The sequence below is a fragment of the Bombyx mori genome, chromosome 10 (assembly GCF_030269925.1).
Source record: "Bombyx mori chromosome 10, ASM3026992v2".
NCBI classification, from domain to species: domain Eukaryota; kingdom Metazoa; phylum Arthropoda; class Insecta; order Lepidoptera; family Bombycidae; genus Bombyx; species Bombyx mori.
In genome coordinates, this window is record NC_085116.1 from 13,166,213 (window position 1) to 13,187,074 (window position 20,862).

General features: G+C 39.1%; 2 protein-coding genes across 3 annotated transcripts in view; one reads left to right on the forward strand and one right to left on the reverse strand.

Annotated features, from left to right (window-relative positions):
- The window catches only part of Lrpl (low density lipoprotein receptor-related protein-like protein), a 166,119-nt gene that overhangs the window by 122,290 nt on the left and 22,967 nt on the right, over window positions 1-20,862 (forward strand).
- Adh (alcohol dehydrogenase-like) lies at window positions 1,839-8,137 on the reverse strand (the record flags this gene model as incomplete). The annotated part of the gene is given in 5 exon segments (NM_001044145.1): window positions 1,839-2,149; window positions 3,367-3,515; window positions 4,636-4,809; window positions 6,258-6,497; window positions 7,940-8,137. Coding segments are annotated over 5 exon segments (825 nt in total). The 3' UTR covers window positions 1,839-2,007.

The window sequence follows — 20,862 nt, forward strand, 5'->3', positions numbered from 1 at the left end:
AGTTGAACAACTTTGAAACTTAATCCATAAATAGCAAAACCCGAAACGACAGTATTATAAATATCTGTTTGAGTCTTTACACCGAAATGTCAGGTCGTAAAGAGAAATGGAAATTACATTCATGTGGAAATCCGATCTTTTATTGATGACCTCCATCACTCAGTGTTGGCAATATCAATCGATGGGAGATTCGAAATAATGTGGATTTATATACGGAAAGATGGTACTTTAAAATTGAGCATAAACATTTTTATTTCAAAGATTTAATACTCTTTAATTTCACAATTCTATCATAAATGTCATACTACTTATGTACCCACTCAACTACCAATGCTTTGACTCGTTTAAGCCCATCTTTGGCGCGCCAGGACTTTCTTTGACCTCACTGCTACTGAAAGGACGTGGAAACGTATGTCCTTGCCTGCACTTCCTTAGATATCGTTTTAACGGGGCCGCCACCATCAGAAGTTATTCTAGAGTAGTACTAAATGGAATTCAGTTCATAGACTCGCCCTTACCCTTCTGCGCCGGAGCAGATAGGCTATGGTTGTTATTTCTCTTTTTTGCTGCCTCTGTAGTGGTAGGCAGCGGCTTGGCTCTGCCCCTGGCATTTCTGATGTCCATGAGTGACGGTGACCACTTACCATCAGGTGGGCCGTATGATCGTCTGCCTGCACGGGCAATAAAAAAAATGTCTCTCTGGCGTTGGTTCTATTTTTCGTCGACTTTGGGCAAGTGCCCACTGGAAAAAAACTAACCGTGAAATTGTGAAATCTAAAATTTTGGGGAGGGTGAATAAATAGCAGAGAATACTTGAAACAATGTACTCGCTTAATCTTACATACTTCGGGTACTGTTTATGGAAGATACAGAACATTTTGCTATATGCCATAATAGTTATAATAGTTGTATGTTTTTGGTCTAACAGTCTAACCGAACAAATGTACAGGCCACCTAATATTTAGCGGATACCGGGGCTTAGTACAACAGCTATCTTAAAACCGGAACACATCAACCTCCGCGGTATGACTGGGGCACGCAATGGTGCTTACTTTTTCTATTGCATAGAAGGATGAACGGGCCATCTGGTGTAAAATGATTACTGGAGCCATAGAAACTATCCTATCACCAGTAATTAAGCAAATTATAATTTTGCGGGTTTGATTTTTATTACATTCTTTCACTGTAGAAGTCAATCGTGAGCATTTGTTAAGTACCTACGTATTTCATTAGAAAAATTGGTACCCGCCCTTGGGATTCAAACACTGGCGCATAGCTCAACGCGAATGCATCGGATGTTTTATCCTTTAAGCCACGACAACTTCGAAGTCTCGATTTCATTGTACCCTTGCTATCGCGGTAGAATTAGATAGTTGTAACTAGCCATGTGGGCTTATAATATGCGTTACCACCACTAAATGTCGATATCCAAACCCATAGACACAGCCCACTGAGTTTCTCGCCGGATCTTCTCAGTGGGTCGCGATTCCGATCCAGTGCTAGATTCTAGCAAGGGCTAGTGTTAGCAAATTCTTTCAGGTTGAGCCCATGAGCTCACGTACCCGTCCGTGAGCTCAGGCTCCTCAGGTCCCTAGGCTACCAGCGAATATAGGGAGGGGGAAAAAAGTCAATAAGTAAGTTCTCCAGATAGTCCTTGACTTGTTTTTTTTTCGTCACCCCCATGAAAAGATAACTGATGCTACTCTAAGCCAACAAGCTAAGCTAACAATACTAAACTATTTTTGAAAGTATCATATAAACCGAACATTCAAACATATGTACACACATAACTCTAAACTTATCAAGTACACTAAAAGCACGGAATGAAAATACAAATAATATAAAATAAACGTTTAATACAAAATCCAATAACAATACGATTCACAATATTTACCTATCGAATATCTTACATAAATAGAGAATATAGCATCAAAGAAAATATTAGCTTTGCGTAGGAAGCCTCAGAATCGATTTCGCCGTATAGCCGATTTATAATAACTCGTAAATCTATGTCTTGGAGAGTATTTGGAAGGCTTCGGATATATTTTGAGTAAAATCGTAAGCCGGTTTGTCGCTTTCCACGATCCACGTATCTCCGGTGCTCGCTTTGTTGATCACCTCCAAAATACCCTTAACAGCTGACTCGACTCTGTGGAGTTTAGAATCAATGTATCTTTAGGCTTTTGTTTTTTTATATTTTCAGTGTAGAGCAACTTAAGGCCACCTTGGACAATGATTTTCAGTGTCGTTGGAATAAAGTTGTAAACGGTTCTAATTGATTTCTTATTACTTCGGTGTTACAACATACATAATACTACAGTTGGTAAAGTTTCTTATTGATTATTCTCGATGCGTAAAGCTGCATTTATTATTGGTAACAACATAACTTTTAGAAACTTCAGATAATGCCTAATTGTGTAAAATTTATTCGTACGTTGTATAATGTAACCTTCAAACTAGAAGGCGTGACCAATTCGCAGCATTAATACGCTAGTAGTGACCAAAGGAACTTTTCTGAGACCATTACATTACATATAAACTGGTGATAGGAACTTTCGTAAGTCCGCACGGGTAAGTACCACCGTCTTGCCTTGTAATGCGTTTCGGTTTGAATGATGGGGCAGCCGTTGTAACTATACTTGAGACCTTAGAACCTTATATCTCAAGGTGGGTGGCGCATTTGCGTTGCAGATGTCTATGGGCTCCAGTAACCACTTAACACCAGGTGGGCTGTGAGCTCGTCCAACCATCTAAGCAATAATTTAAAAAAGTACACACATTTTATAGTGACGTCGAGCAATTTTTATTTGATAACTAAGTCACAGGTTGATCTCAATGAGATTTTCTAGAGTAGAACAATATTCAAAAGTCATTCAAAAACATTCGTATGAGTTACCCCGACTCTGTTGATGTATACACGCGTCTGTCGTAAAATTTTAGTGTAAGAGCAAATATTTCCCAGCGCCCGAATGCGCCGAAGAATATTTAAAAGAAAAAACTCATTCGGAAGACAAGATGCTCTGAGGTAATTTTATTTATTGCTCTGGAAGGGAATGCGGAGGGCCGCCTGATTTAAGTGGCTACTAGAATCCACACAGAGCACTATTTGAAAATCTTACCTAGAATTTTGGTACCTATCTATGTACGTGAGCTACAGAATACTATCATTATTAACTATAACATACCAGGGTGACTAATTGATAAATCAACGAGGGAATTAGTTAAAAAACACACACATGCCAAAGTTGCTCATGTAATAACTATCATAAATTCTGCCCCATCTTATCATACCGGGAAAACATTTTAGGATATTATAACAAAACAGGTCTGTTTCAAAATAACAAAAATCTATGTCTACATACATACCTTTGTCTCACGGGGGCACGCGAAGACAAACACGGAGCGTACTCTGTATCAAACTTGGTTAAGTTGTTCTTGTAAAGGATTGCAGTGTCAGTGGGCCCGAGGCATACGGACAATACCCGTACTTTAGTCCGGGTAAATTGTTCCTGCGTCTGTTGTAAAAAATATTTTCGTTACGTGTTTTCTTTCGGACAGACTTTTTTCATTCACCGTCGCAATAAAAATAAATCGGTGGCGAGGTTTACGGTCACAATAATGGACTAGTCGTATTTTGTTTAGTAAAAAAAAAGTCTTAAGCCGCTCTGTAGATTTCAGTGTTCTGATATTTATTTTTTCATTGCTTAGATGGTCGAACGAGCTCACGGCCCACCTGGTGTTGAGTGGTTACCGGAGCCCATAGACATCTACAACGTAAATGACGCCACCCATCTTGAGACATGAGTTCTAAGGTCTCACTTGTAACAGTACAACGGCTGCCCCGCCCTTCAAACCGAAACGCATTACTGCTTCACGGCAGAAATAGGCGGGATGATGGTACCTACCAGTGCGGACTCACAAGACGTCCTACCACCAGTGACGGCGATTGAATGAATTACGCTATTAAAATGGATCTCATAAAGACAACAGCTCAATTATTTAAAATTTAATGCCTTGTCTACTCGTGAAGCTGATATTGTGTTATTTAAAAATAGTTTTATTTTTATTTTATACTCAAACAATTGATAATAAATATTAATAGAACTTATAGCAACATGTTAATAAGATATTGATAGAACATTTAGCAATTTTTTTCTAAACGCGGTTTACACTCATTTTTAGTTGTCCCCGCAATATTTATTATTATTATTACGATATTATTTTATTATTACGATATTATTGCCGAGCTAACAAACGTGTAATAAATATATACAGTTTTTGAGGCCATATTGTGCCGAGCTATAGTGCTTTTTTTGTTAATTTGCTTACAGTTCTTATTTACTTAATCATTTAGACCATACTAGTTGCTCTTATAATTTTCACTAACTATAACAAGTAAACCGGGAATTCAATTGAAATTTTTATTTATCTATTAATGTCGACATATGATAAACTGCGAAACGAAGAAATTTACAGAAAATCTACAGATCCACTTAGTGGGTCACACTATGATGTTTGGTAGTGATTTTTGATTTTGGAGTGAATTTCGGCCAGCAAAGCCTGGACTGAGTTTGACTAGTGTCTTACAAAAATCCAACTCACACACAACACTATATAAATACAAATAATACTTACGCCCATTCTAATGCTGAACTGTAATACCGCTGCTTTAGTAGCGGCGTAAACAGGTAAATGGCTGGTGAGATTAAGAGCAAGTAGGGACGATATATTCACTATAACACCGCCAGAACCGCCTTTATCTGCCCCCATAATATCGAGCGCTTTCAGAGTACTATTCACTGTGCCCGTCTGTAATAAAAACCGATGTTAGGTTCACTTTTGGGATTACCGTGCAGTACTTAGGCTTAAGAAGCAATTCCAAATGTCTAGACTTCATTGAGCTTACACTTTTTGTGTATCACAATAATTGGCGGCTCTCAGCACATTAATTAACAACAAAATGGAAAATCCAAAAACAATTTTAGTAGTGCTGAAATTGTAGTCTGGATTAGATTATGACTTAAATGGGTTTATCACCAAACAGATCTTAATTGTTCGTCGTCGCTTATAAATATTTTTGAACTCCATCCTCTAATCCTCTTTAAACCTCCTTCAATAAAGAAAATCTTAGTGTTCATGGAACGCCGAAGATTGGCGTTCAATCAGACGTTTCGCACGTGTTGCATTGAAAATTTGTTACACCGAATACCTAACTCATTTAAGTTGCCGTTCAACTCAATTGCAGGGATACCAACAATCGATTGGGTAATTCGAACGATCGGAAACGCGCGGAACATGTCGAAAATATTGTACGGCCCGAGTTTAATCGAATCATGAAAATTAATAACGTAAATTCTATCGTGAACGTTATATTTGAAGCATTTATGAGTAACGTCCAACCGAATTGAACGATTCCCATTAAGCTATAATGTCTAGTTTGTTTGAATGGTCAGAAGAATACGACTTCTACGGTTACTGATTCTCTATCATTCGTAGTGGGCCCAGCACTGTTTTTCATTTCCCCTCCTGATTCCTTAAGTACGGATAGTAGGGGATATTTCTAGCTTATTCTGATGAATGTTACTATTCCACTTATTTTACTCCGAAGCGTCGATGCATTGAGAATTTATGGGTCAGATTAGACGTCATTATAATGTAATTGACATGATATTCATGATAATTACATAACCACTTTAAGCTAAGCGAGCCATAAACTTGTTTGCTGATTTGCCAACGTAAAAAGATTTTGTAGACAAAGTATATTTTTTCAAATAAGATTAAAATATTAGTGTTGTGAACTAATGCGCTCTTGGAAACGGAACAAGATGGTTAGAAGAGAAAAAGAAGCCGCTGCACTTAACTTTAATTCAGGTTTGTGTTTAACTTTAAATTGTTTTGGGGTCACATTACCGTGTGTGACTTTAATCCGTTTATTATTATTATTATTATTCATCAGATGAGGCTGTATTTTTAATGAGAATTTGGACTGGTACGAGTACCACTCTTTTACTTAAATTGTTCCGCATGCACTCTTGTCTAAAAACACTGATTCAAAGCTAGCTAGAGGCCGTAAGTATGTTTATCAGGATTAAAACATATTTTTAATATTAAGCCCCTCGATTTCAATTACTGAAGGAAAAAAACGATTTCATTTTGAAAATATATGCTTAACGGCAATATATTGATTTAAAAATAATCTAATTCCATTTTCAATTAAACTGATAAATTATCGAAAGAAAAAGAAAAAAAAAACTCACAAAATTGATATCAATCATTCTGTTGAAAGAGTTATCATCGACGCTAAGTACTGCAGCGCTGTTTATGACGCCGTCAAGCCTTTTGTATTTGTCCAACACTTGTTTGTATGCAGAAGCGAGTTGACGTTCGTCTCCTACGTCGCACTTTATGAACTTCACTCTCAAGGCACCGAACTTGATTATAAGTTGGGCCTCCAGGGCGGCCCCTTCTCGGTCAGCGACATCTAGAAACGCGACGTGCTGCAATCATAGAATTATTATATTGGTTCAGATCAAAATATCAAATGTGTGAAGAATAAAGTTTAATAAAATTTAAATGTAATTGTTTTTTTTTATCTGACGACCCCGTTGGTTATCTGTTAATATGCAATTTTGTCTATTCCATTTACAATGTAAATCCATTAATGAAATATTACTGAGCGTGAATTTTCAAAAGCATTCATTATCTCGATCTTCACCTTTTTACCGACGTGCAATATAGAACCACTGTATGGAATCAGTGCGATTCCCAAAATCATTTTTACCACGTATGGCATGGCTCTGAAATCAGCATCCTATTACAGCGGCAGTTTTCCGAGCGGGAAAACATGTCCTTCAAGCAATGCTGTAGATCATTCTTAGCAGTGCTCAGCCGCCAACAAAGAGTCGAGTCTAAGGCTTGCTGATTTCTTGGATCGGTGTAATGTACTCCTATCAGTTTTTGTCTACCGCGTTAAAAGGGATAAAAGTGTACCTTCATTTAGTCTGCATTGTATTCAACATCACAGACCATAGAAACTCATCAAGCCACATGATATGACCAATATAATTTTAAAAATGTATTATATAAAATTTAACATTTCATTTAATAAAGATAACCTCAATTTATTCATTATTGACCAAAGATATAAAGTTACGAAACAAAAACATTTAAATATACGATAATTGGCCAAGTTCTTATGACTTGCTGTGTTGACACTGTTTTACTTATCTTGAACGAATAACCGGTGTTTAGGTAGGCACGTATTTGTGTATGGATTTTGTTTTGGTATCAACTTATTCGTCTTTATAATTTCATTGAAAATCGACAGTTAACCAAATCGAGATGAACCTGTTCCGTTTTGTCCATCATGCAATCTATTATCGGAGCTCAGCTCATCCCTAATAGACCGCATAACGTACCAGCTTGGTCAAAGTAATTTGAGACTGCACTAGGCAATTTCTCTAATGAAATACGTACTCAACAAATGCTCTCGATTGACTTCCACGGTGAAGGAAAAACATCGTGTAATAAAAATCAAATCCGCATAATTATAATTTGCGTAATTACTGGTGGTAGGACCTCTTGTGAGTCCGCGCGGGTGGGTACAACCACCCCGCCTATTTCTGCCGTGAAGCAGTAATGCGTTTCGGTTTGAAGGGTGGGGCAGCCGTTGTAACTATACTTGAGACCTTGGAACTTATATCTCAAGGTGGGTGGCGCATTTACGTTGTCGATGTCTATGGGCAACCAGTAACCACTTAACAGCAGGTGGGCTGTGAGCTCGTATGACCTATATAAGCAATAATAAAAAAAATAAACAAAAAAAAGATCTAGTAGTTATTAGAAGGAAATTATTAAATATTTCTACGCGATCTTATAAAATAAACGATTTACAAAATCAGAGCATTGAAAAATACGATAAGAAGGGACTGATAAGTACCCGTGCGTTTTCGAACAGCAACGCCTTGACCAAGCCAGCGCCTACGCCGGCCGCACCACCGGTCACCAAGAACACTTTATCATCGACATCCACAAAACGCTTCACGAAATCCGATGCCATTTGAAAACCAACAATTACATCACATTTATACGTTACTGGTGTCCGTAGATAGCGGCGCAGTGCACTGTACTGTTGCCGATATTAATGGGTTTATCGTTAATTTCTTGAGTTTGACTGATATCATATCGGCCGATACTGACACGCCCTTGTTTTTCGAACGATTTATTGTTTTCGTAAATGATTTTATGTTCACTGTCAAGGATGCTATTTTAGCAATCAAATTGTATTTCAATCATCTACGGTCACATGATAGTTTAATTGTAACTGTTATTTCAAACAAATGTTTATATTCGAACTAGAATATTTTTCTGGAACAACTTAAAGTGATTTTGTCCTAATAAAGAAATCATGTTTTTTATTTATTTATAGCTTAGATGTGTGGACGAGCTCACAGCCCACCTGGTGTTAAGTGGTTACTGGAGCCCATGGACATCTACAACGTAAATGCGCCACCGACCTCGAGATATAAGTTCTAAGGTCTCAGTATAGTTACAACGGCTGCCCCACACTACGAACCGAAACGCATTACTGCTTCACGGCGGAAATAGACGGGGTGGCGGTACCTACCAGTGCAGACTCCCAAGAGGTCCTACCACCAGTAAATTATTAAAAGTATTAGAGTGTACTGAGGTCACAGCAATATATATTTAAATATACATTTTTTAACATTGTTCATTTCGTGAGATAGTTTAAAACTTTTAAACTTTTTAACGTTTAAAATTTTTAAAACTAGAAACTTAATATTTCAAAAAAAGCTCAAAGCTTCAATTACGTAAAATTACGTAGCTGTGTGTTCGCATAATGTATATTGTATTTAATATTTAATTTAACCGGATAAGTAAATGCATCATCTATATCTAGCGCAATAAAGAAATGTGCAATGTAATGTATTTTAATCTTAAAATTTCAAATAAGATTTTGTTGCGTCCCTGATTTTCCAGCAAATTCGAAGAATGCTTTTATTTGCAAAATGAAAATCTTATTTTGCCTTCGCGAGCTCTTAAATTCCAAGCGTAAAATTGTTTTCCGCAGCTGTTTTCTTCCGAACTTTGTTTACTCAGAGCTGGCAGTGAACTAACTACTTGAATACTTTATTTTATTTATTATGTCATATAACTTTAGAACCGTTATCATGAGTAGTCTAGGTATATTTTTATTTGATACTAGCTGACCCAGCAGACTTCGTAGTACCTCAATCGATAAATAAAAGACCTAAACTTTTGTATAAAATAAACTTAAAACAAACAAAAGGAATCCGTCCGACGGGGTACACATCCAAGGGATAAAAAAATTGTTATTTTTATTTTATTCCGAACATTTTCATATTTATCTACCTTTAAAACCTTCTCTGGACTTCCACAAATAATTCAAGACCAAAATTAGCCAAATCGGTCCAGCCGTTCTCGAGTTTTAGCGAGACTAACGAACAGCAATTCATTTATAACTATATATATATAGGTATAGATAGTTTAAACAAAATTTTACAGTATAGTCTTAAATATAGTCACAATAAAAGAAAACAATTATTTTACATTCGAATTTGGAACCGGTTTTCTAAAATTAATATTCATTACCTTTTTTCCTTATTTCGCGCCTACAATTTGTTAGATTTTCTTCTAGTATTCAATATGCGATGACGTCATAAAGAGAACCGAATTACTGTGATACTATTTGACAAAAGAAACAAATGTAATATAATTTGTCGAAACAACAAAGATTTTGCGATCCATATTGTATTCATACTAAAAAGGCGATCGAGGCCATGAAAATAAGGTTCCGGAACCTCATTTTCAAAATTAAAATATTTTAGAATGTATTGATATAAACCAAAACTACATAATATATAGCGTAATTTAAAGAAGACTCAGGGTTTTAACGTTATAAGAAACGCACTAATCTATAATATCCGATAATTTAAAATAAATAAGTTTAGTAGTTTATGTTTAAGGCAGGATTAGTATGTAGATCATTTTTGCCATAATATTTCTGTACATATTTTATTTCAATGACTAAAAACGAATCCGTAAGAGTTTTTTTGCAAAAAGCGGATTACACCTTTTACTTCTGGTATCAAATATGTAGTACGTATAATATCGCAATTTCTCTTCCACACGCAGTGAGCAAACCTTCTTTTTGTACGGAACCAAAAACAAAAGACACTCATACGTGAAGTGCAAATGGCGTATCTTTTTAAAAGATTACAGAGCGTCCTCAAAGGGCCTACTGCAATAGTCCCCTAGGCCTGTTGTGAGTGAGGGTCGACGCATCGAAACGGCTAAAGCGCTGTTAAGCTCTGCAGCTATTGACTGCTTAACAATAACGTCTAACAGCGGGTAGCACAATAGATATTGTAACGCGCTGGGGTTCGGGATAAATAAAAGAATTCTGCCGAATTACAAGTTAACACTGTATTAGCACTTAGAACACTTAAAACATTTCACAAACACCTTAAAATTCTCAATTCGCTTCTTCCGCTTCGCTTCAGGTGATCCGTTCGCTGATTCGCTTCGAGTAATTCCGATTACTAACTGACTGCGTGGTATCTCTGCAACGCTTTTATAGTTGAGACGAAATCCCTTGAATCGTCGAGAATATTCCACAAGTCGAGTATTTTGTGTTTCCGCTATCTGACAATAGATGGCGTTGTACTTCGCGAGCGTTCTAGATGTTACTAGATTCATCGATATTCGTTTGAGTATTCGGCGATAGATGGCGTTACTCTTACCGGCGTAACCATATTTTTAAGTAGTGCATTCTAACGGATTCTTGATAAACGATTTGCGGCTGTTAAATATGTGTTTGCGCTTTTCGTTATATACCTATAGCTGTGTTTACTGTATTAATTAATTTTAACATCAAATGATTATAAAATATGTTGAGTCTATTCTATTATAAAAATAGTGGTGAGAATTATTTTAGTGACTCAAAAAGTACTCATTCTTCTTTGTCGGGTCGCGGTCATCATTGGGTATCATTGCTGTGGGCAGATGTTGTTTGCTTCATGAGTAATCGACACTTCTGATCAAACACTAATAAGCATACCTTAATGTACATATGCTATATCTAATTAGTTACATATATACCAAAGTAACAATTTATTAGAAATGTTTTTATCAATTTAGAAGTTAGTATCTAAGCAAGAACTATTTATAGCCAGACTAGATAACCGGCCGATTTATTTGAACCATGCCATACTATTCTAGGGGTTCAACTTGTTCTAGGGAAATACGTAAACCGTGCTAACGAACGACTTTACGACGAAATAAATAACGTCGATGAATAAAAAACAAACACGCATAATTGATATACAGTGAATTACGGTTATAACGACGGCGGAGGGGGCACTTTAGTGTCGTCGCTATATCCGGAGCTCGCTATTCGCTATATCCGAAATAATAAAAAGTCATGTACTTAAGTATTTACTTATCATTTATTTAATTATGGTATACACACACGGGTGTTACGTTCCGTAAGGGATTTCTGGGAATCTGTCATAAATGGTTCATAAAAACAAGTCGCTATACCCGAAATTGACGCTATATCCAAAGTCGCTATAACCGAATGAATTTCTCAGGAAAGTATGCTTTAAATTCAATAGACGTAATTTTGACGTCGTTATAACCAAAAAGTCGTTATTAATGAAATCCACTGTATTTGCATAATTACTACTGGTAGAGCAATCTACGAGCTCATACGAGTAGATACAACACGTGCCTGTTTATTTTTATCACGAAGTAGTCAATGCTAGGACACATTGTAGGCTACTAAAAAATAAAATAAAATAAAATTCATTTAATTCAGACCCTCTTAAGTCCATATGTTGTAAGTTGAATAATACTTAGAACTATGTTAGTAAAATTAAAATTAAAATTAAAATTAGCAATTAAAACATTTAAACATTTAATTCATAAATCTGCGCTGCTTTGAGGCACCTGGTATATGGGTATGTATATGAACCCAGTGTCTCAAAACAGCACATTCGGGTTTATTACCTATAACCATCAGGATATTATTAGTACTCGCACGAACCCCACGCATCAGTGAGGCCGTTCGTTTGCGGATGATTGATGAAAAATCATCCACGTGAGCATCCGCAAACATACCTGATGCGCTACAGTACCGCGGGAGCCCCAACAACATCCTGAAAGCATTATTATATTGCACTCGGAGAGCATTGTATGCCCGCCGCGCATATCGAACCCACAGGGTACAGGTATATAAGGACTGGCAAAACGCCTTGAACAAGGTTACCTTAACCTGTGCGGTACAACGGTAGAACCTGCGGGCCAGCATACTGCAGCGGACAGCCAACGCTCTCCGTTCCCTTTCAATATCTGCATCATCTTTAAGGTGCTCAGTTACAATATGGCCAAGGTATTTGAACTCAGTAACCCTCTTCAGTGGAGTACCTCCGAGCGTCACTGGTGGCACATAACTCGGTTTTGTCTTTGCTGCCTTAAAGACGAGCAGTTCACTTTTTTTAACATTATAGCGGAGCCCGTGAAATTCCGCGTACCTCTCACAGATGGACAACAACCGCCGGAGAGCACCGATCGATGGGCTCAACAGCACCATGTCGTCAGCGTAACTGATGCTGTTCACACAGTGACCATCGATCGAGCAGCCGACACGTGCCTCACCGAGTGCCTCGATCAACTCATTAATATACAGGTTGAAAAGCGCCGGTGAGGTTAAGCCCCCCTGCCTCACCCCGCATTCCAACCTGTACTCCTCCGAAAGTGTGTTTGACCATCTTACCTGATTGGTCTGATACTCGTACCAATGGGAGAACAAGTCCACGTAAGGTCCCGGTACGCCCGTCTGCCTCAACTTACCCCACAACAAGTCGTACCTGACTAGGTCGAAAGCCTTCGAAAGATCGAGAAACACTGCATAAACAGGCGTATTCCTCTCCGTGTAGTATCCCACCACATGCTTTAGCGACAGGATTGCACACTCGGTAGATAGCATCGGTCTAAAACCGAACTGAGCATCACTTAATGTAAGATGATCACTCACCTGCCGCTCGAGCACTGCATCGAGTACCTTAGCAGTTATGGTTGCCAGGGAGATCGGCCGATAGTTGTTACGATCCGATACGTCGCCTGTTTTATTTTTTAAAATCGGGACAACGACCGTTCTCATTAACGCCCCGGGCAGATACGAATGTCTGATACAGAAGGTATATAAGAGCGCTAGCAATCTAGGTAAATGCGGACCGGCGTGTTGAAAGTGCTCAATGCTGAGGTGGTCATGACCGGGAGACTTACCCTTAGTCATATTCATTATAATTTTAGTTATTTCCTTCGTTGTTATCCGAGGTGGTACTTGCGAGGGTCGACTCGGGTCCACCACCCCAGCATCAGCACCTCTACTTAACTGACCGGGTGATTGTACCCTGAAATGGTTCCTAAACAGATTAGCAATCCTCACAGGCTCACACTCGCCATCAATGCTCACCGGGATACCAGCTTTTGGACTCAATCTCCTTGTTTGTTTCCAGAAACCTCGGAAGTCTTTTTGTTCGTGTTTTGTGGCAAGAATATTCATTTTTATTTGTTCCTGATGGTTTTGACAAAATTTAAGCTGTTTTTTGAATATTTTTCTCGATTCCACCATATCCCTATACACAGTTCCTTTCCGAGGTTTCCCGTTCCACACCCAGCAAAGAAAAGTTTGTCTAGCCACCCGGTGAGCACTGCGGACGTGCTTGTTCCACCCAATCAATGGTCGAATACCCCTATGGGTTATTTCACACTTATTACTAAAATTATCATAACAGTTAATAGAGGCTTCAGTTAAAACATTAATAATACACATATAAAAATTATTTATAACAGATTGATGATTCACATTAGTACACATTTTATCACAACATTTGTTCAATTCTAGAGGAAAATCTATTAATTTCAATTTATCATTACAATATTTAAAATACATATCAATTTGATCTCCTGTGCGTTCACCCCATATAATTTTATTTACATTACTAATATTAGGCGGAATAGTCATGGATCTAACCCTTTCAAGATTACATTCGACCTCTAATGGAAAATGATCTGACCAGAAAACATCATAATGTATTTTTACGTTTACTACTGTCCGCAACGCGGCCACACTAGTTAAACAATGGTCGAGCCACGAACAGGTACCATGCGCATCGCTAGTGTAAGTATATGATTGAGAGTCAATACCTAGTCTCTCAATGTCCGCACATAGCCAATTCTGCTCCGCACAAAAACTTAACATTTCATTTCCAAATAATTTGCCAGGATGAGCATTAAAATCTCCTAACACATATATAGATTCAACATGTTCATTCTCAACTATAGCAGATATTTCACTGAGGCATTCAACAAATTCACATAAATGATCAAATTCGTTAGTAGGCATATATACACTAAAAAATAACATAGACCGATCCGCGACACACACTTTGATCGCGACAATACGCTCACTCGCACAGGGGATCACAGACACCGATTGAAATGAATCATTTCTCCATAATAGGCCTACGCCACCGTAAGGACGGCCGCGCAATAACCCACTGCTATTGTCCATCGCTGATTTACCAAAATAAGAAAAGTCTTTGTTTAACAACCCCAGATCAGGTACTTCGGTTGGTAATAACCATGTTTCTTGGAGTGCCATTACATCCACCTTCTTACTCAGTAGCCGTATGCAATCCATAGACCTCTTTAGGCTCATACAGTTGAAGCTCATAATTTTATATGTCTTGTGGTTATCTTTATCCATTTTAAGTAATTAATTTTTGTTTTTTTAATTTTTGTTCATCACTTGTTTTCCCATATTTATTATACTGTACAAACCTGCGGTAAGATACCCCACAAGGCCATAAATTCTCATCCATAAATATCGATAATTTATCCTTAGGTATCATAAACTTGTACCCTCCGTAATCTTTTTTAAATTTCATATTTACTTTCTCTAATTGCACGTCAACACCGGTCTTGCTCATAATATAATTAGAAATATCTTCCGTCATGCAATTAATATCAACATTATATATATAAAACGGTATTCTCGTATTTGCCGCTTTAAATGTATTGTAATGACTATCCGCTTTTCCCGTCATTGCAGTGAATCTGTTCTTATTACGCCTTCGTTGCACCAGGACCCAGTCATCATTTTTGCAAATTTTCCCATTACTCGCACTAGTACTCGAACCCGCTACCTCCGAAGCCCGAGGCGCGCGCGCAGCCGCCTCAGCATATGAGTTGCTGCTAGGCTGACTCACCTCGGTTCTCGCCGGGCGCGATGTTACGCGTACAGGCGACACCGCCGATCGCCTACCTCCAGAACCGTTTTCTCCGCTCAGCCGCTCAGTTGGACGCGAAAGTGAGAGGCCACTATGACATGTTACCTTGCGTGCGAGCGAATCAGATGACAGTAAGTGAGCCACCGGGCGTTGAGTCTTTGTGTTGTCAATGCAAGAAGTATGAATGATATCCGTTGAATCGGTTTGAAATTCTTCCGTTGAAATATGCGGAAGACCAACTGGACTACCATTGCAATCAAAACTGTCTTCTAAAATAGCAGCCCCTCTCTTTTTGTTTCCATATATCTCCGAAGTTTGATTTAAAACCATTTCTTTTGTAGCATAGTTTTCTTTTATAAACAACACATTATCTTGCAGTTTAATAATGTCCCTTAACAATCTCGTGGCATCTATATGGTCAAATGTGACCGGGGGAAGACGATGTAAGTCCCTTGCCACAAAAATAGGTACCAAATCAGGGTCTGTTTCTTTGATCACACATAGAATATCTTCCATATCTCGCTTACTTTTTCCTTCACCTTTTCTATGTACCCTTCGAGTTGTAGTTTGTACAGACTCGAAAAGTAATTTTTTCGCCTGTGTGATTTCATCAGTCGTGAACGCAGTAGAACACAGACGAAGTATACTGTCTTCATCCATTACATCAGCTTTATTTTGCACAAAAGCCAATAGCTCACAAATAACTATGTTACAGTTATTACACTTCACGATATCCATATTGATGGACTGACCACGCGGAACACCTGCACGCGCGCGCACAAAGCAAATACCGTGCGATGACTGACTACTAAAATGTTACATTCCTAGTCTAGAACCGGACACCTCTGTAGTGAGATTCAAGAAAAAGTAAAAAATTGCAAATTGTGGGATGAACGCCAAAACACTTTTCAAGATAAGTAACACAAAGTCCGTAAACAAATATTTTAGTTGGTGGCGCCAAAAAAGGAAAATATTCCACTCTGTAAATAAACGCTTACTTATGCTACAGAATAGGAACGCTTCCGGAATATTTGAATGTTTCCTCGACAGAGCTACGTTTAATTTGTTTGTATATAGGACCGCTACTAAGGTCCTTGTTTATTTGTAACAGGACGAAGCTATAAGTATCAGTTTGAAAGTTAGGATTTTGGTGATACAGTTATTTTAAGCTTTTCAATGACCGCTGTAAAATGAAATAAAAACACGCTTATTACCATTAGATTAAACATATCATTATACTAAGATGAATGAGCTAAGACAGCATGGATGACTTCACCTCAAAAGGCATAAAGCGATTTGATTACACTAGCTTTTGCCCGCGACTTCGTCTGCGTGGAATAGTTCACAAATAATGCTTTATTTTAGAACAAATTTGGTTAGCATAAAAAACGTTATAGTGAGCCAACCTTAACATATAGACATCGCGGACTTTTTTTAGATCTTTTAAAGGGGAACAATTATGTCATACATTATTTTAGCGAAACTTTAACCGTTTCTGCAGCACACGCAACGGTAGCTCTCAAAAGGGAAAAAACCCGATTTTGAAACATTCTTTATTGGTGCTCCGCTTGTATTGGTCTTAGCGTGATATTATATAGCCTTATAGCCTTCCTCAATAAATAGGCTATCTAATACTGAAAGAATTTTTCAAATCGGGCCAGTAGTTTCTGAGAATAGCAAGTTCAAACAAACAAACTCTTCCCATTTGTAATATTATAAGTATAGGTTAGAAAAAATATTTAATAATACCTGTATTAAGTATTATATTATTTAATGAAATGAATTTTGAAGCTCCCTCCTCATTTGAGTGAAAACAATCTCTTCAATCCCGGGTTAAACTTTATCAAACAAATATAGATGAATGTTGTTATTAATTGACAATTATCTATATTAATGGATTCTATAATCGCCCACGTCTTCGATCAAAAACTATTATTGTTGATCGAAGGCCCACGTCTAATCTTTGTCATGTTTGTGAAATATATTCACTACTAATACTTTCATGATCGGCTAAACGCGAAGATTGTTAACAGTAGTCATTGAATAGCCATTATGAATTTTATAACGGCCGCCTGGAGTAGTGGTAAGTGACATGGTTACTACACCAGGGGGTCGCGGGTTCGAATCCCGCTAAGGGAAGATATTTGTATGATAAACATAAATGTCTTTTCCAGGGTTATGGATGTATATTAAATATATGTATGTGTATAATAAAAATCTTACATTTATTTCCGTTATCTGGTACCTGTAACACAAGTTCTTTACGAACTTATAACGGGACCAGTTAACGTGACATGATTGTTAGTAAATATTTATTATTATTATTATTATAGGACTTCGTAAATAGCTGTATAATACTACTATACTGCTTTATAATACTAAAAGAACAAACTACATTATGTCTTTAGTCATAGACAATAATAAAAACTTCTATTGTGACTTAAACTTGTTGTAGTCACAATAGTATTAATCACCTACAGTAATTGTATGTACTGAATTTGTCTGAAACTAAACTAGAAGATCTCCAAATACAATATTCAAGGGATATAAATTGAAACGTCACAAGGTTTTCCGTGCAACATTGAAATTTCATCAAAGATCCGCCCGGGAGTCTGACTGTAAAATTGTATTTTCTGCTCCGTGGAATCAAATATGAAGGAAACGCGTTACGGTATAGCCTGTCGCGACACATCCCGTTTCTAATGTTTGCCTTTCGAAGCAATTATTATTAATAATGTGAAGATAAAGTCGGAACGAAAATGGATGTTGAAATTTTATTCAATCAGAATTCGTGATAAGGTCTTCAGCGAGTGTTTTTAACTTTATAGTTTTTTTTTTGGGATGGTTATGCTCTTTCTAGAATATCTGCCGTGAAATAACCAGTAGCTATCATTTGAAGGGTGAGACAGCTACTATGAAGGCTATCAATTGCCAATTCTCAAATGGTTCGTGTGGTCGTCTGCGTTACGGGGATTGAATAAATGTTAATCAATGCTTTAAATTGAATTAATTAAAGAATATTGTACATACTAACTACTAATTTACATATTATTTTCTTCTTCTCAATCGTGACTTGCACTCTTGACAGTGTGGTCGTGATCGTCATGTAGCGTTGGAGCGGTAAACTTGATACCACTATTTTTTTTTTTTTTTTTTTTATGATTGAAAGTTTACTGGTGGCCCGAAGGCCTTTCCAGTTTCACCAGGACAGGTGGGCGAGCAAAGGCTCAGCCAAGAGGGGTGGGATTTGCTAACAACTGCCCGAGCGCCTCCGAAGGAGACCTAACAACTCAAGAGCAATTGTTTCGCGAATGAATCTACTACCGGATCGGAATCGCGACCCGCTGAGAAGATCCGGCGAGAAACTCAGCGGGCTGATGCATGGGTTAGGTTGCACGTCGACCTCTTTGTCGAGTTCGACGAGTACGGTTACCGGGGTCCCTAAGCCTGCCCCTAGTATTAGAGCTGAAGGCATCTAATGCAAAGGTTATTGGATCTGATGGATCCGTAAGGACGTGTCTAGGGCGTCGACGGTGACTGGCTCCTGCATGATCAGGATTCGGGGAGTAGTCAGCGGCGGCAACGATAAGGCGATTATCATGACGCATAGCCTTATCGAAGTATCGTTCCGACGCTGACTTCATGTATTTCCGAATTGATTCGAGGCCCAGGTCGTCGTGTAGGTCAACGTTCCTCACGAACCACGGAGCCCCGACAGCTAACCTGCAAAAGCGGGATTGTAGGGATTGGAGGGTGTCTATGTGTGTGCGGGCCGCGTGAGCGAACACCACACTCGCGTAAGTCATGACGGGCCTTATGCAAGTTTTGTAAAGTGTCACCTTGTTCCGAAGGGACATTTTACTCCGCTTACAGATCATGGGGTAGAGTCTACCGAGAATAAACGCGGCACGGTCACGGACTGATTTTATATGCGGGCGGAATGTCATCGATGCATCCAGGGTAACGCCCAGGTACTTGACCTTCCTGGCCCAGGGTATGGGTTGTCTAAAGAGAGTAATCGGGGGTGTGAGATTCCTCCTCCTAATCCGGGAGGAAATCCGTGTAGAGCTTCCCCTCTGAAATAGCACCGCAGTACTTTTCGCTGGGTTGATGTCTATGCGCCATTTTCGGAACCACTGTCCTAGAGCTAGGGCTGCGCTCTGAAGCTTCTTCGCGATTAGGGACTTATTTCTACTAGAATAGTAAACAGTCGTGTCGTCGGCGAATAAAGCTAAATGGGTCGGCGGCGACCGGGGAATATCGTTGACGAATAAGCTAAATAGGAGGGGTGAGAGGACAGAGCCTTGCGGGACTCCAGCTGTGAGAGGTCGTGGGGAGGAGCGGGTTCCCTCGACTCGATATCGAAAAGAGCGGTTCGACAAGAAGTCCCGTATGATGAGCACGAGACTATCCGGCACGCCCATGTTGAATAGTTTGAAAATCAAACCATTGTGCCAGACTTTGTCGAACGCTTTTGCGACGTCGAAGAAGAGAGCTCCCGTGTATAACGGTTTTGGTCGATTAAGCCCCACAAGAATGTGCTCCGTGAGGCGGTGCACCTGTTGAACGCATGAGTGATTTGTACGGAATCCGAATTGTTCATCGATAAGAATGCCCTTGGATGAGACGAAGTCTCTGAGGCGTTTGTAGAGCAGACGCTCATACAGTTTGCCTAGAGACATGAGGAGGCTAATCGGGCGGTAGCTCGTCGGATGATTTTTTGGTTTACCGGGTTTATGTATGCCGATAACGTCCGCTTCTTTCCACACCGCGGGAAAGATACAGTTCGCCATAGCGGCATTGAAAATAGATGCCAACATCACGATGAGTTGGACGGGTAGAAGTTTAATAACGCGGTTGGATATACCGTCGGAACCGGGAGCCTTGCGAGGACGTAGGTCTTTGATCAAGTCTTTAACTTCCATCGGGGTGACGGGTGGTAACGCATCAGAGGGTGGCAAGGAGGCTCTGCGTTCTACCTCACTGTCTACTAATTCTACATGAACAGGGTCCACGGATTGAGTGCTGGGCGTGCACTGGGTTTGCAATGTATCGGCCAGCAGTTCTGCTTTTTCGTCATCATCGAACGCCGCGAGTCGGCCTGAGGGGCCTACGAGGGGGGGCATAGTTACTACCGTATCCGATTTGAGAGTACGAGCTAAGCGGTAGTAAGACCTTTGAGAGGGCGCGAGTCCTTCTAAGAAATCAGACCATCTGGCATCTCGGACTTCGGTGATGCGAGACTTTACGTCGCGTTGTAGGGCACGCATTCGAATACGATTTTCCGCGGTAGGATACCTATCGTACGCACGGATCGAGGCGTTCTTAGCTCTAAGGAGTTCCCTAATATCGTCGGGCAATTTGAAGCGGTGAAGGAAGTCCTCCGCTACAACTTGCTTCGATGACCTATCTAATGTCGAGGTGATGTGTGAGGTTACGATGTCTATGGCTTCAGCGGTATCCTGAGGAGACGGGATAGAGTCCGGACTAAACGGAAGCGATGGTGGATCAGATTCAGCCAGGC